General features: G+C 41.0%; 1 protein-coding gene across 1 annotated transcript; it reads left to right on the top strand.

The window, feature by feature from the left end:
• The first annotated feature begins 6060 nt into the window (after window positions 1-6060).
• Window positions 6061-13005, top strand: LOC107098562 (low molecular weight neuronal intermediate filament-like). The gene is made up of 4 exons (XM_015396301.1): window positions 6061-6804; window positions 8323-8640; window positions 8778-8902; window positions 11281-13005. Exons 1-4 carry the CDS (start codon window positions 6061-6063, stop codon window positions 11630-11632), a joined length of 1539 nt encoding a protein of 512 aa, XP_015251787.1. The 3' UTR covers window positions 11633-13005.
• The last annotated feature ends 860 nt before the right edge of the window (window positions 13006-13865 follow it).

Here is a 13865-nt window from a genome sequence, read left to right as displayed (position 1 = left end):
GATCTAACATACAAGTTGAAGACTTAGATGAAGACAATAATTTTGCCAAATCTGAAAGTTCAACTGTATCAAAGCAGTCTAAATCCGGTTCAGATTCTACGGCTGCCTCAAATGCTGCCTCACCTTCCAGAGATAAACCATTCGTAGATAGAGGAGTACTAATAATTAGGGCTGGGTATTTTCGCCAAAGTTCTGAATCGATTAAATTTTGATTCAATCTGTTTTTACAATAATGAAAGTGGTTCAACTGTGTTTCAAAATACTCATGTATTTTTTTTTCCTGTCACATTAAACACAAAGTGCAAACTTGTAAATCAGACAGTTTAAACTTGAGATGTGAACAAAACTGTCTCATAAGTGCAAACTTGTTTGTGAAAAGTGAAAAAGTGAAGCCTCACTCGAGCAAGCGGACGTGACACAGCGGGGACAAAACAGACATGCATGAGCTGCATCATCTTCACTGCACAAACCATATTTGCAGGGTTGTCTGTAACAACCACTGAGTGTTTGCTGGTCAGTCCCCATGTCTTCAGTCAACCTATTGGCTATATTTGCAGCTGTCTGGCTTAAAGTAATCTTGAGTGCATCTTTCCTCCTCATTTGAATGTCAACATCAAGCATGTCACTATAAAACTAATCGATCTCATTCCCTAGACATCGATTTTGCAAAAATGTAAAGGAATTGATTTAAAATTGATTAAATTTATTTTTTTTACCCAGCCCTACTAATGATCTTATTTTCAATAAGATCAATCGTATTTATAAAGAATCCCAAAAAATCATAATTTCTAAGAGCAGGTGGAATGGACGGTTCAACTAAGCTATGGCTCTGGGTGAGTTTGGCAACTGTATTAAAAATATATCTAGGATTATTCTTATATTCCTCCATGAGGAGCTGCATTTTCTAAGGCAGTACACACAGAACTAGCAACCCCATCAACACATTCATCAACCTGTAAAGGGGAATAAACTAAGCTTTTGCACTCTGCAGCACTGCTCAGCGACACAGAGGAGAGATAAAGTGAAATTGATTCTTTAAAATTTATAACTGCACTATCTGATAATGATCTGCTAAAGTGGAAACTTATTTTGGGGGCGGAGAACTCTGATAAAGTAATCCTGAAAGTTATTAAAAAGTGGTCAGAGAGGACAGGGTTGTAATGAAATGTTGTTATTTCTTCACATTCTATGCCATATGTCAGCACAAGATCCAAAGTATGAAGATGAGAATGTGTGGGACTAATCACATTTCTAACAAATCCAATAGCGTCTAAGATAGCATTAAAGGCTGCTCTTAAGCTATCACCTTCAATGTCAGCATAGATGTTAAATTCTCCCACTATGATGACCCTGTCAGTATTTAATACCAAATTAGAAAGGAACTGCGAAAACTCATCTAAAAATTCAGGGTAAGGACCTGGTGAATGATACAAAGTTACAAAAAGATGAGGTTTTCTAAAGAGTTGTAATTATTAACTGCCTTTGGAGAAATCAGTAAGTCAGACTATATATATGATCACCAGAGAAATAGAGGCCCAGATCTACCATACCAGACAAGACACCAGGTGCAGACTGTGAAAAGAGGCCCCTGAGACAATCCAGCACATAACTGCAGGGTGTAAGGTGCTAGCAGAGAAAGTTTACATGGAGCACCATGACCAAGTGGCTGGAATAGGTTACAGGAACATTTCTGCAGAGTATTGACTGGAAACCTAAAGGTCAAAGTGGGAAACATGCCCGAAGATGGTAGAGAATGACTGAGTCAAGATCCTGTGGGACCTCCAGATACAGATGGACCGAATGGTAATGGCTAACCAACCGGGCATCGTGGTGGTGGACTTAAAACAAAGGAAAGACCTTGTGGTTGACATAGCAATACCAAGTGACGGCAACATCAGGAAAAAGAAACATGTGAAACCAGAGAAATACCAGGGGCTCAGAGAAGAGCTGGAGAAAACCTTGAAGGTCAAGGCATCAGTGGTGCCTGTGGTCATTGGGGCACTCTGGGCAGTGACCCCTAAACTTGAGTAGTGGTTACAGCAGATCCCTGAAAATACATCAGATTTCTTGGTCAAGAAAAGTGCAGTTCTAGGAACAACAGAAATACTGCTCAGAACCCTCAAGCTCCAAGACCTCTGGTAGAGAGCTTGGAGGAAAAAGAAAGTCTGTGAATTACTGGGGTCACAGTGCCCTCTAGTGGATTTAACTGATACCTTGTGACTCTGTAAACAGTGACCCAGACTTTAGACTTAGACTTACACAACTTTTACTGTCGTTTTGCATGCACAGAGTGTATACAAACCGGAATTTCGTTTTTTACAGCTTTCATGACATTTCCATTTCTTAAAGAGCAGCAGTGATAAAATGTAAACATTGTGGGAGGAAAAACATGTGCAAAAAAGGCATTGATGTGGAAGTTCAGAGCATTAATATATATGGTGCAATTATGTAGTGTTTTGGTTTGGTGTTATCAGTGTGATGCAGAGTCTGTGACATGATTTAGAGTTTTGTCAACAGTTCAGTTGTCTGATGGCGGTGGGGAAGAACTTCTGCATAATCTGCTGGAACTGCATCGAATGCTGTGAAGCCACTTCCCAGAGGGCAACAGGGAGAATAGTCCATGGTGGGGTGTGAGGGGGTCATTGAGGATGTTACGGGCTCAGGACATACAGTGCTGGGATGAAATGTCCTTAATGGAGGGAAGAGGAGCCCCGATGATCTTCTCTGCTGTTCTCATCACTCTTTTCTCATCTTCTTCCAGTCTGCAGTGCTGCAGCCTCAATACCACACAGTGAGAAAGCTGTTCAGAATGTTCTCTGTGGTGCTTCTGTAGAAGGTGGTGAGGATAGATGGGGGAAGGTGGGCTCTCCTCATCCTCCACATCCTCCAGGAAGGAAATGCGCTTTTGTGCCCTTTTGACCAGTGAGGTGGGGTTCATAGTCCAGGTGAGGGTGTCTGTGATGTGCACCCCCAGGAATTTGGTGCTGCTGACCACTTCTACAGCTGAGCTGTTGATGAGCAGTGGAGCGTGGTTAGACCAGTTCTTCCTGAAGTCGGTCATGATTGTGTAATTCATGTATTGAATATTTACCCAATGCTAAAATGGCACATTAATACACAGTAATAATAATTTTCAGACTACTTAAACAGTGGCATGTCCAATTCATGTATTCAGTCCCCTCTGACTTTGCTAAATAAAATCAAGGAACACCAATTCAGGTACATGGACTCCTCCTGTTTAATATATTATCCAGTAAACGCAGCTACTCTCTGAAGGCCTCGAAAGTTTGTTATAGAGGATCTGTGAACAAACAGCATCATGAAGACCAAGGAAAACAGCAGGGGAGAAGTTTTGGAGGGGTTTATTAATTATGTTATCAAACAATCCCAATACACTGAAGATATCATATTCAGCAAAGCATCTGCAAAGAGAAAGAATATGACACAACTCTAGATCCAATGCATGTCTGTCCACCTTTACTGAAAGGGCAGGAGAGGAGGACAGCAGTGCCTTAGTGGAGCTGCACAGACCAACAAGCGAGATGGATGAAACCAAGAAATGGCCTTTTGGTAGTAATATCAAGAAGAAAGAGATTTTTAAAGAAAGTCATGAGAAGTCATATCTACCATTTACCACACAGAATATATGTAGAACAATGAGCTCTTAACATAGCAGTGGGAGCATTATGCTGTGGGAAAGTTTTTCTTTTCTAGAAACAGGAAAGTTGGGTTCCAAATCCCTTTATTGTGCCAGAATGGGGAAAGTTGGCTGGAGTTGTTGGAGAAATAGAAGGCGGTCCTGAGGTTTAAGTTTGTTAGCAGCTGCTAAAGACTCAGGTGTGGGTTCAAACTCAATGATCCTAAATATACAGAAAGAGCAAAATATAAATGATATAAATCAAAAGTGATTCCAGTGTTAGAATGGCCTAGTCAAGGGCAAGAACAAGTCCAACAAGAATGATTTTTTTCACCTCAAAATGTTTTTACCTTGTGTTTAGGTATTTTTTCCAATCCAAGCGGTCTACCTTCCCTTAAGACATTTTGAAATGAATAAATATTCAAAGCCTTTGTCTGCAGTTTTGCAGAAGTGTCAAAAACGTATTCATCAGCTGTGCATAAAGTTTCTCAGTCGCTGAATATAAAATGCATGATACATTTTCAGACTTTTATTTTTAGAAATATTAAAACCAATTATGATTTTTATTTTACTCCACAATTCTCACTGTGAGATGTAGTGTATTTTTAATTAAAAAAAAAAAATACAGCTTGTTAAAAGTTACTGTAGGCCTACTATTATGTCAATAGGACTGAGTTTTAGTTTAAGTGTTTATTTAAAAATCACTTTAATCTTTTCAAGCAACAAAGAAGAGCTGGAATATAATGAGAGAAGTCACTGTTACAATTCATCCTGATGTTGCTGTATCTAAAAGATGTCTGATAATATCAATGTCAATCAATCAATCAATTAATAGGTAAAACATAAACTGATTGCAGGAACAACCAACTGGAAGAGCTGTTAAAGAGGGCTCACTTTAAACACAGGAGGGATTCCCTGGGAATACATGATGGATTAACTGCTATTTTTACAGCATATTCCAGTAAATATGTGTTTTTCACAATACTTTGCTGTAAAACAACATTTCTCTACCACCAAGGTGACAGATGCCAAGTGTCATTCATTTTTTTCTTATAAATGCCTAATGTGACCATAGTTTGCATGTGGCCATAAGAGCTGCCAGTGTTTGACCATAGGTTATAAGTACAGATGTGCTTTTAACGCGATCTTAGCGATATTTGTCGCATAAATCCCATTATACAATGAAGACGGACAATTTTCAGGCGTGACAAAATGTGAAAAAAATCCAAAGGCTATGAATGCTTTTAAATAGCTTTCTATACCTTTTTTTCCACCGCCAAGTGTCTTGTAGTTTTAAATATGCAGCGAGGAATGCGATTTTCTAAATGATTTCTTCCGTTTTGTTTTAAAATAGGGCAATAACGATAAATTCAGGATTTAGTGTCAAACCGCGCCGTGGAGGATGTTTGGAGGTGGCGAGGCTGCAGTCCACGGAGCGGTGGGGGTCTTCTCCTCACCACACAGGGGCGTGGTTCTGCTCCTGCCTGGATCAGGACCAAGGCCAGCGCAACATTTAACCGTGACTCAGTACCATCACTTCCTACAGTTTTCCCATAATGTATTATATCATATACTTGTTTATATATATTTGTAATATATTTTATTTATTTATTTGTTTATTTATATGTATATTGCCATATATATTTATTTTAATTTGTGCCTTTAATATTTCTAGGGTGATGGCTCTGCTGTTTAGTGCTCGATGAATAAATTACAATTAATTCACACAATAGGGATTTCAGTTTTAATCAGGGATTGTGTTTTACAGAATAAAAACAACTAACAACTTGCTGAGACTTTTCTCTCATTTCGTTTAAATTTCTTACTTTACGAGCCAGAAAAACACATTTCAGAGTGAAGGTGCTGAAGGCGACTGGATGCAGACTGCAGCACCATCACACATTCTGGCTGTGCACATCGATCCCATTTGGTATTCTGCAGGGCTAGCAGAGAAAACTGCAGCGGCAATGGGCAGTATAGATTATAGGTAGCATATAAATGTTAAAAAAAAAGTAAAGAAAAGATGTCAGATTTCATTAGTAATAATATATGCTCCATGTAGGAAATGAAAATATGACAGGTGCGAACAGCATTTTGTGCATCAAACTTGGGCCATCACTTTAAATTGCTCTTTTTATTTTTGAGCTGCAGTGTGGAAACGGATGAGGTGCGTAAGGTGTCTCCCAGGAGGGAGGAGGCTTTCTGCAAAAGTCTGCAGGTTTCCCCCCTTCTCTGTTGTTGCTGCGTCAAATGATGCGCCGCAGAGCCCTGACTATAAAAGCACCAGTCCGGGCCAGACATCACTCGCATCTCACTCTCTGTCCCTCCCGCGCACTCACCATCACACACCTCTGAGCTCCACACACACACGCACGCACACAGTTGAGCTGTCTTTCTATCCTCTTCCCTAAAGTAAAGGAAACATGAGTTACTCCAGCGATATCTACAGCAGCAGCTCCTATCGTAGGATCTTTGGAGATGCGCCCCGGTCAGGTCGCGTAGGTCTGGGCAGCAGCAGCCCGTCCCGTCTTCACTCCTCGGGTTACCGCAGCAGCCACCGCACTTATGGCTCCCCGTCTGTGGTCTCCTCCACCACCTACCGCAGGACAGCGGCTCCTGGTCGCACCTTCTCCTCCATCCCGGACTCCGCCATGGACCTGACCCAGTCCACCGCCGTCACCAACGAGCTCAAGATCATTCGCACCAACGAGAAGGAGCAGCTGCAGGGTCTCAACGACCGCTTCGTGTCCTTCATCGAGAAGGTCCACAACCTGGAACAGCACAACAAAGTCCTGGAGGCCGAGGTAACTCTGCTGCGCCAGCGCAACAACGAGCCGTCGCGCCTGCACGAGCTGTACGAGCAGGAGATCCGCGAACTGCGGGCGCGCGTGGAGGAGCTGACTCACGAGAAGAGCCAGATGCACCTGGACTGCGTGCAGATGAACGAGACGCTGGAGCGCGTGAGGGAGAAGCTGGAGGAGGAGAGCAGGCTGCGGGAGGAGGCGGAGAATGCCTTGAAGGGCTACCGTAAGGACGTGGATGACGCCACCCTGGTGCGCCTTGAGTTGGAGAAGAAAGTGGAGTCTCTGCTGGATGAGATCGCCTTCCTGAGGAAAGTTCATGAAGAGGAGCTGCAGGAGCTGCAGACTTCCCTACAGGCAACTCAGGTAGACATAAGCAGAGCATAAAAACATCTAAATGTGGATGACAGGAACTAAAAACGTCCAGTTCCCTACTTTTACACGCTCCTCTCCCCATTCTCATCTCGAACCCTTCACACTCTGAGCACTGCGCACGGGCAGATTGATGACTCTGCAGTTTGATTTCAGCACCACGCGCTATCCCGTCCGCTGCTGAGCTCATGAACTACCCTGCAGCATCCGCGCACACCATCACGCGCCTGCCTTGTCCAAATATCTAACTCTAACAATCGTTAGTCCTGTTTAACTGACTAGTAGAAATATCGCGTCCCTTTAATTGAATCTAGTCTCGTTTTCGTCTCTTAACGTTTAAACGTTTTTGGCCCCATAAAAATTCTTATTAATAGAGGTGAAAGGGAGAGAGAAAAGAAAAGGCTGTGGTGCAATCCATAAAAATTGCGCATAAATTCTAAGGGTGTGGACCTCCTCAGGGACAGCGGGACAGACAGTGTGGGCCAAGCGACAGCAGCACAGCTCAGAAACCTAAAGGTCGAAACACTAAATTAATTCCTGGACACCCACATGTGTGAAAAATATTCAAACTTCAAAATAGTTTATTTTTATATCACATTATTGACTTATGTTAAGGCAGACTGTAAAGAGAAAATATATCTTATATGAATATTCTGGCTATAATGGTTGCTGGGTAGGTTTGTCTTGAGTACACTGGTCTGCAGGGAATAGGACTGACATGAAAGATACTGACTGCAGCTTTCTGCAGCAGAGGAGCCTGAGTCAGCAGTCCATTCATCTGTCCCGCAGCAGCTCAGTGCGCTGAGCCAAAATCGTGCATCTGTAAACACAACCTCCAGCAAGGATGCCTCATTATGGTCACATAGGTGGACATTATCATTAAGGGCTGGTGAAAAAAAATATTAATACAATCTAAATCTTTCTGGGATTATTTTTCTACAAATTTATGACTACAAATAGAACACATTTTTTTTTGATAATTTTGATTAAAAACATTATTTTGTTAGCATCCTCCAGAATGATATACAAATTATTTTAAACAACTTTACTTTCATAATTGTTTACCTAACTGTGTAAACCTCAGGGCGGCACTATGACGTTTAAATGTTTTAGTTTCAATAAATTGATCAAACCATTAGTAGGCTAGTTTTTGATCAATTTATTGCAATTTCAATGTCAATAATATAATTAGCGGTGATTTTAGATGTAGTTTCTTAATTATAATTCACCACATTAGTTTAAATGGAATAAGCCCACAACATTTAATAAAAATAAGGGTATATAACAGCCTGAGGCTGAAAACCATGGAGCAGTCGGTTGCAGTAATGTCTGCCTGATGCAAACAGTTCAAAATGTTCAGCTGCTCTGAAACAGAAGTGACCTTGTCTCCCTTCCCTGTTGTCTAAAGTGATGTACAGCAGCTCAGTGGTAGCTAACCTAGCAGAACATCCACACTGGTTCAACAAAGCTGAGTACTAATGAAATGTGTATTGTCTGATTTCCTTCATCAAGGTGTCAGTAGAGATGGACATGAGTAAACCCGATCTGGCTGCAGCTCTGAAGGACATCCGGGCTCAGTATGAGAACCTGTCAGCTCGGAACCAGGTCCAGGCTGAGGAGTGGTACCGCTCCAAGTTTGCCAATGTGACAGAGGCTGCTGCTCGCAACCAGGATGCCATCAAGCACTCAAAGGAGGAGCTGAGCGAGTACCGTAGGCAGGTGCAAGCCCGCACCCTGGAGATTGAGGCCCTTAGGGGCCACAATGAAGCCCTTGAGAGGCAGATTGCTGAGATGGAGGACCGCCACAACAATGAGATCGGAGAGATGCAAGTAAGTAAATTATGAAATATGCAAGCAAGGTGAGATTGTAAAGAGTCAAACACTTAGCAATAAAGACCAAGAGAAGAAACATTTTAATAATGAGGGGGGGGTCTGATTTCGTTCTTTACCTTTGGTTGTTTCTGTAGGACACGATTCAGCAGCTGGAAGCTGCTCTGCGAAGCACCAAGGGAGAAATGTCCCGTCATCTGCGTGAATACCAAGACCTGCTGAATGTCAAGATGGCCCTGGACATTGAGATTGCTGCTTACAGGTCATGTTATTTTCCAAAAGAAAATATCAGAGTGGTAAACAACCCATATAATAACCATAGTTTTAATAAACTAAACTTCACATGATTTCTTCATTTAGGTCCTCTGTGGCTTTTATTTCTAGTTTTAAAGTAATGGAAATTAATTAGGTTGAGATTTTTCAACTAACAGGTAAACATGATTACATTCAAAGAAGTGCAATGAAAATAACAGAATATAAAAATACTTACTTTATATAGCAGCTAAACTGACCTAAAACAACCTTGATGCACTTTGAACTTTTAGGAAATAATTGAAAAGTAAACAGTTGCTGCACATTTTCTTTTAGGGATTTGGTTTAACAATTATGGACCATCGAAACTGAATTATTCCTGAATGCTTGTTAGTTCTTCCCCCTGGGTGTCATACAACGGGACAGATGGGCCCAATATTCAAGGTGAGCCAGTCAGTAGGAAAGTTAAAAACGTTTATTAACAGAAAAATCAAACAGACAATACAGAACAAAAGCGCTGAATTGTGTAGCTATGGACCTGCAGGGACTGCAGGGGCAGGGCACAACCCATGACTGACTCTGGTTACACTATTCATTCCATCCTCCCTTAAGAGGTGCGATCCAGCTGATGAACTGCCAACCAGACGCAGCGTCCGTCGCCCAGAACTTGAAGGAAGCCCATCCAGGTCAGGGGAAGACAGAGCAGGCAGGAACAGTTTAGGAATCCAGGACACCTACGATCTATCAGAGATTCCAAACCAAACCAGAACAGAGGGATCCAGGCTTCCAGGAATCCTTAGAGCATGATGGCATGTTCGGATTCAGACGGCTCCAGAAGGGCAGAGATGCAGACATGCAGAATCCAGTAGGAGTCCAAGGATGGTTAAGGCAAACAGATTAGATGGGGACAAACAAGGCCAGTGGGTGAGAGGGAACGGAATCAGGAAATCAGAATCACTCTGGAAACGCTAAAACGTTCTCTCCACTGGTTAGGGAATTAACTCGCCTGAAGACAAGGGCTCAAAAATAATCTCCTACTGGAAACGGGGACATGAACCTTGGAAATAACTAAAACTAACTAAACCAATGGACAGGACAAAAACACAGGCCAAACAGGGAACAAACAGAAAGCAGACAAACAATGATCTGGCCCCGATGGCTCGGGCTGAACCGAATATAAAGCAACAGACCCAGGTGGATGAGATGACTGATAATTAGAAAACCAGGCAGAGCTAGGCAGGTGAGTGAATTGAATGAGCCATCAGGGCAGATCATGACACTGGGAACTCTGAAAGAATCGATCATTCATGACCTGAGGAGTCTAACTCACCAGTATTTGAATCCTATATAGGGCCAAACCCATTCAGTGCCTTACAGATGTATTTTTAAATGTTTATTTTCACAAACAGGGAGCTAGTGACGACAATTAATAACTTGTAGAGTGTTCTCCAATATCCTGGCGTTGGATAGGGCAAAGCATGCAGCATTTGACAGAAAACAATTAATTTTGTTATTAAACTGCATTAGTCGTTAACACCAAGAGGTTGTTCACATTTAACTCTGACTTCATAGCAACACTGAAGATTTTAGCCTCAGTTAATACAGTTGAGTTCTACTTTGCATCTTAAGACCTAAAATAACAATTCCTGTCCTGTTTGCTTTGAAGCGTCTACTTACAGGTATTAGAGACTCGGTTCTGTATGGGAGTGGTATGATGTGTTGATACAGAAAGATCTTTGTCAACATTAGAATATGAAGAGATCTTTTAATACCATATAATCGGATGTAGGTCGAACATTTTCGTATTTATATAAAAGTATCCCTAGAATATTGCCTTGTGGAATCCCACACTGAGTCATTCTTCTTGCATATTAATACAAAGTAAATGACTCAAAACAGTCCCGGCCAATCCAGAAAGATTTCAACAAATCTGGGACACAGTCCTAGTATGTTATGAGTATGTTGTGTCAAATACGTCAGCTGAGATGTTATCCAAGTTTTGATGCATCGCTGTTAAGATTTATGTCTTTTAAAACTTACCTGTGCAGCCTCAGTGTTGAGAAATGGTAAAAAATCAGAAGGAGTTTGTTTGTTCATAGGCGGCCTTATCTAAGCTTGCTATGTTATAGAAGAGGCGATAATTGATTATAATAGACATTCTGATAACACTGAATGCACTGTTTTCAAAATGATAATTTTGCTTTTACCTTTTTAGCCATTAAGTCAGACAAGATTGACTTAGACAACTAATCTGATATGATAGCTTCTTATTACAAAAAAAAAAGGATTGGACATTTGAGATGTACTGAAATGCAAAACTTGTCAAATCCAGCCAACAAGGAGTCTTTTCCTTTGTCCTCCTCATCTGTAGTCTCTCTGTCTTCACAGGAAGCTGCTGGAAGGTGAAGAGTGTCGCCTGAGCTCAGTGAGCAGCGCCATGGTCCACTCTGGATATTCTGGACTGTCCTACACGTCGTCGGCCCGTGCCTACGCCCTCGGAGCTTACAGGAAGCCCAAGCAGGATGAGGAGGAAGAGGAGGCAGGAGACGAGGAGGAGGAGAAGGAGGAAGAAGAGGAGGAAGTAGAGGAGGAGGAGGGGGATGAGGTAGAAGGAGAAGAGGAAGATGAGCAGGAGGAAGGTGAGGGAGATGGAGAGGAGGAGGGAGAAGAGGAAGAGGAGAAGCCAGCAGAGAAGGAGAAGGAGAAGGAGAGCTCCACCGGGAAGAAAAGCAAGAGCTAAACTGCTTGTGTCATCAGCAACATCAATAACTCATCTCACATCCCACCAATCACCTGTGGGTCTGCTTCCTATTCATATCATCTCTGTGTTTCCAATTACTCGCACACATCAGCCCACTCCAGATGCCTCCCGCCTTCACACCTGTCAGCTCAGATGGGATCCCTTTAGACAATGTCAGATGGAGAAGTAGAAATAGCAAGGAATGTGTAGTGATCACAAAAGCATTTCAAATATCAATGATCCAGTAATGCTCTGCTTTTACATCTCTGATGAACAAAAGGCTAGCATGAATCCCACAAAACGGAAAACCGATCAAAACGTGAATGTTTCTTCCTGCGATATGTGCCATTGAGGATCCATTTTTACTCAGAAGAGAGCAAACCCACCTCGGAGGTAAAAATATAGTCAGCACACAGACTCTGAAGATAAATGCACAGATCCTGGAGCATGAGAAGCAGCCTGTCCAACTTTTATGGTGCTATTTGATTTTTACATAACCAAGTTGGGGAGTTCGTTACATGAGGAATTTTATTACAGAAAACAGCCCAGTCAGCTCATTTCTGAATGCAGATGTCAAATTTAAGGAAGGAAAATTAGCTGAACATTCTGGTGAGGAGAATTTTCCAACCTCACATTTAAAATTCTTTCTCATTTCAGTCCATTTAGTCCTGCTGTCATTGTGCTTTTATTTGCTGCAGCATTGCAACCTTGATCTTCGAGAAAGCATTTTGTGCAAGTGTGTGTGAGGCTGTGTGGTGTTGAAAAGGAGCGGTGCTGCCACTTCTCTGGGCAAAATGCATCTTTATGAATGAAAATGTAGAGCTTTAACTACTGCTATGTGTATTTTTTGAGAGCTATAACCAATCCAAACCTTTGATTGATTCATTTGTCAAAGAGTTCCTTTCATATGTCATTGAAAAAATCATGTTTTTGTTCCTTCTCATGTAAACACAGCAGCACCTTTGTTTGACTTTCTAGGAAAAGAATATTGATGGATGCTGGGTTTTATGATGTAGAGTCATTAATAAGGGCTATACTCACCATATCTTTCTTTAACTTTGCCCTGAAATGTTTTGATTGCTGCTGTTCCTCATTTTGTTCTGGTTTTGTTTTTGACAAATGAATCAAGCAACAGGTCTGAATGCATGACCTGATACCTGGAGCTTAAATAATGGCTGATTCGGAAAGATTTTGCTCGATATGTCTTCAATTAAAGAGAAATTTTGATTAAAAAGATATTTGCCTTAACCACAAATGAAAGTAAATAAATCTCACTTGTTCCCGGTAAGACAGGAGTGCTGACACTTTCCAAATTCTGCTTATACAACTGTGATTGTACATGCTGTTCCTTCCTCAAAGCCAAATAAAGACATTTATTAAACAAAACATCTCTTTTCTCTTTGTGGTCATAGCTAATTAAAAACAACAATAGAATTTAAAAGTTTTAGTTTAAAAAAAGTATTTCTTCACATCAACATTATTTAAATGCCAAATTAAATCACAATTGAGTAATTTAGTCTTAAAACGCTTAATTCTTTACATAAAAGGGGGCTAGTTGCACCCTAATATAGGTGCACAAAAGTATTACTGAAGGCTATTGCAGTTGCAAGCATAATAGTTTGGCTTAAATACACATAATACAGGAATCTTCACAAAGAAAAAGATAAATTCAAAATTGTGTGGCTAGTCTTATCTCAGCACAAAGGAAGATATTCAAAAATTAGATTAACATCTGTGAAAACCGAATCTCTGAGAACTACAGACCAACTTTTCAAAGTCTAACTCGCTCCAAAAAACTTTTTTTGTATTGAAACTGTATTAACAGATACTAAGGAGTATGAGGTGCCCCCAGGGACATAAATCAGAATTAACTTGCATATACACATATTAAATTACTATGAGGTGCCCCCAGGGACATAAATCAGAATTAACTTGCATATACACATATTAAATTACACTCTTCCATATAATATACTGAAAACCTCACACAAACACTAGTAAAAAGCTCTGACATAAACTAGTGAAAACATTGACCTCTTATATAATCTACTTAAAAGCTCTCATACAAAGTAGTGAGAACTGTTCATATAAACTGGTGAAATGCTTTACCTTTCATACACCCTACTAGAAACCTTCCATATACACTATTAAAAAGCTCTCATATACACTATTAGAAAGCTCTCATATACACTATTAGAAAGCTCTCATATACACTACTAGAAGGCTCTCATAT

Source organism: Cyprinodon variegatus, unplaced genomic scaffold, assembly GCF_000732505.1.
Source record: "Cyprinodon variegatus isolate N-32 unplaced genomic scaffold, C_variegatus-1.0 Scaffold789, whole genome shotgun sequence".
NCBI classification, from domain to species: Eukaryota; Metazoa; Chordata; class Actinopteri; order Cyprinodontiformes; family Cyprinodontidae; genus Cyprinodon; species Cyprinodon variegatus.
The sequence above is the reverse complement of the archived record's forward strand: the minus strand, read 5'-3'. Positions and strand labels throughout refer to the sequence as shown.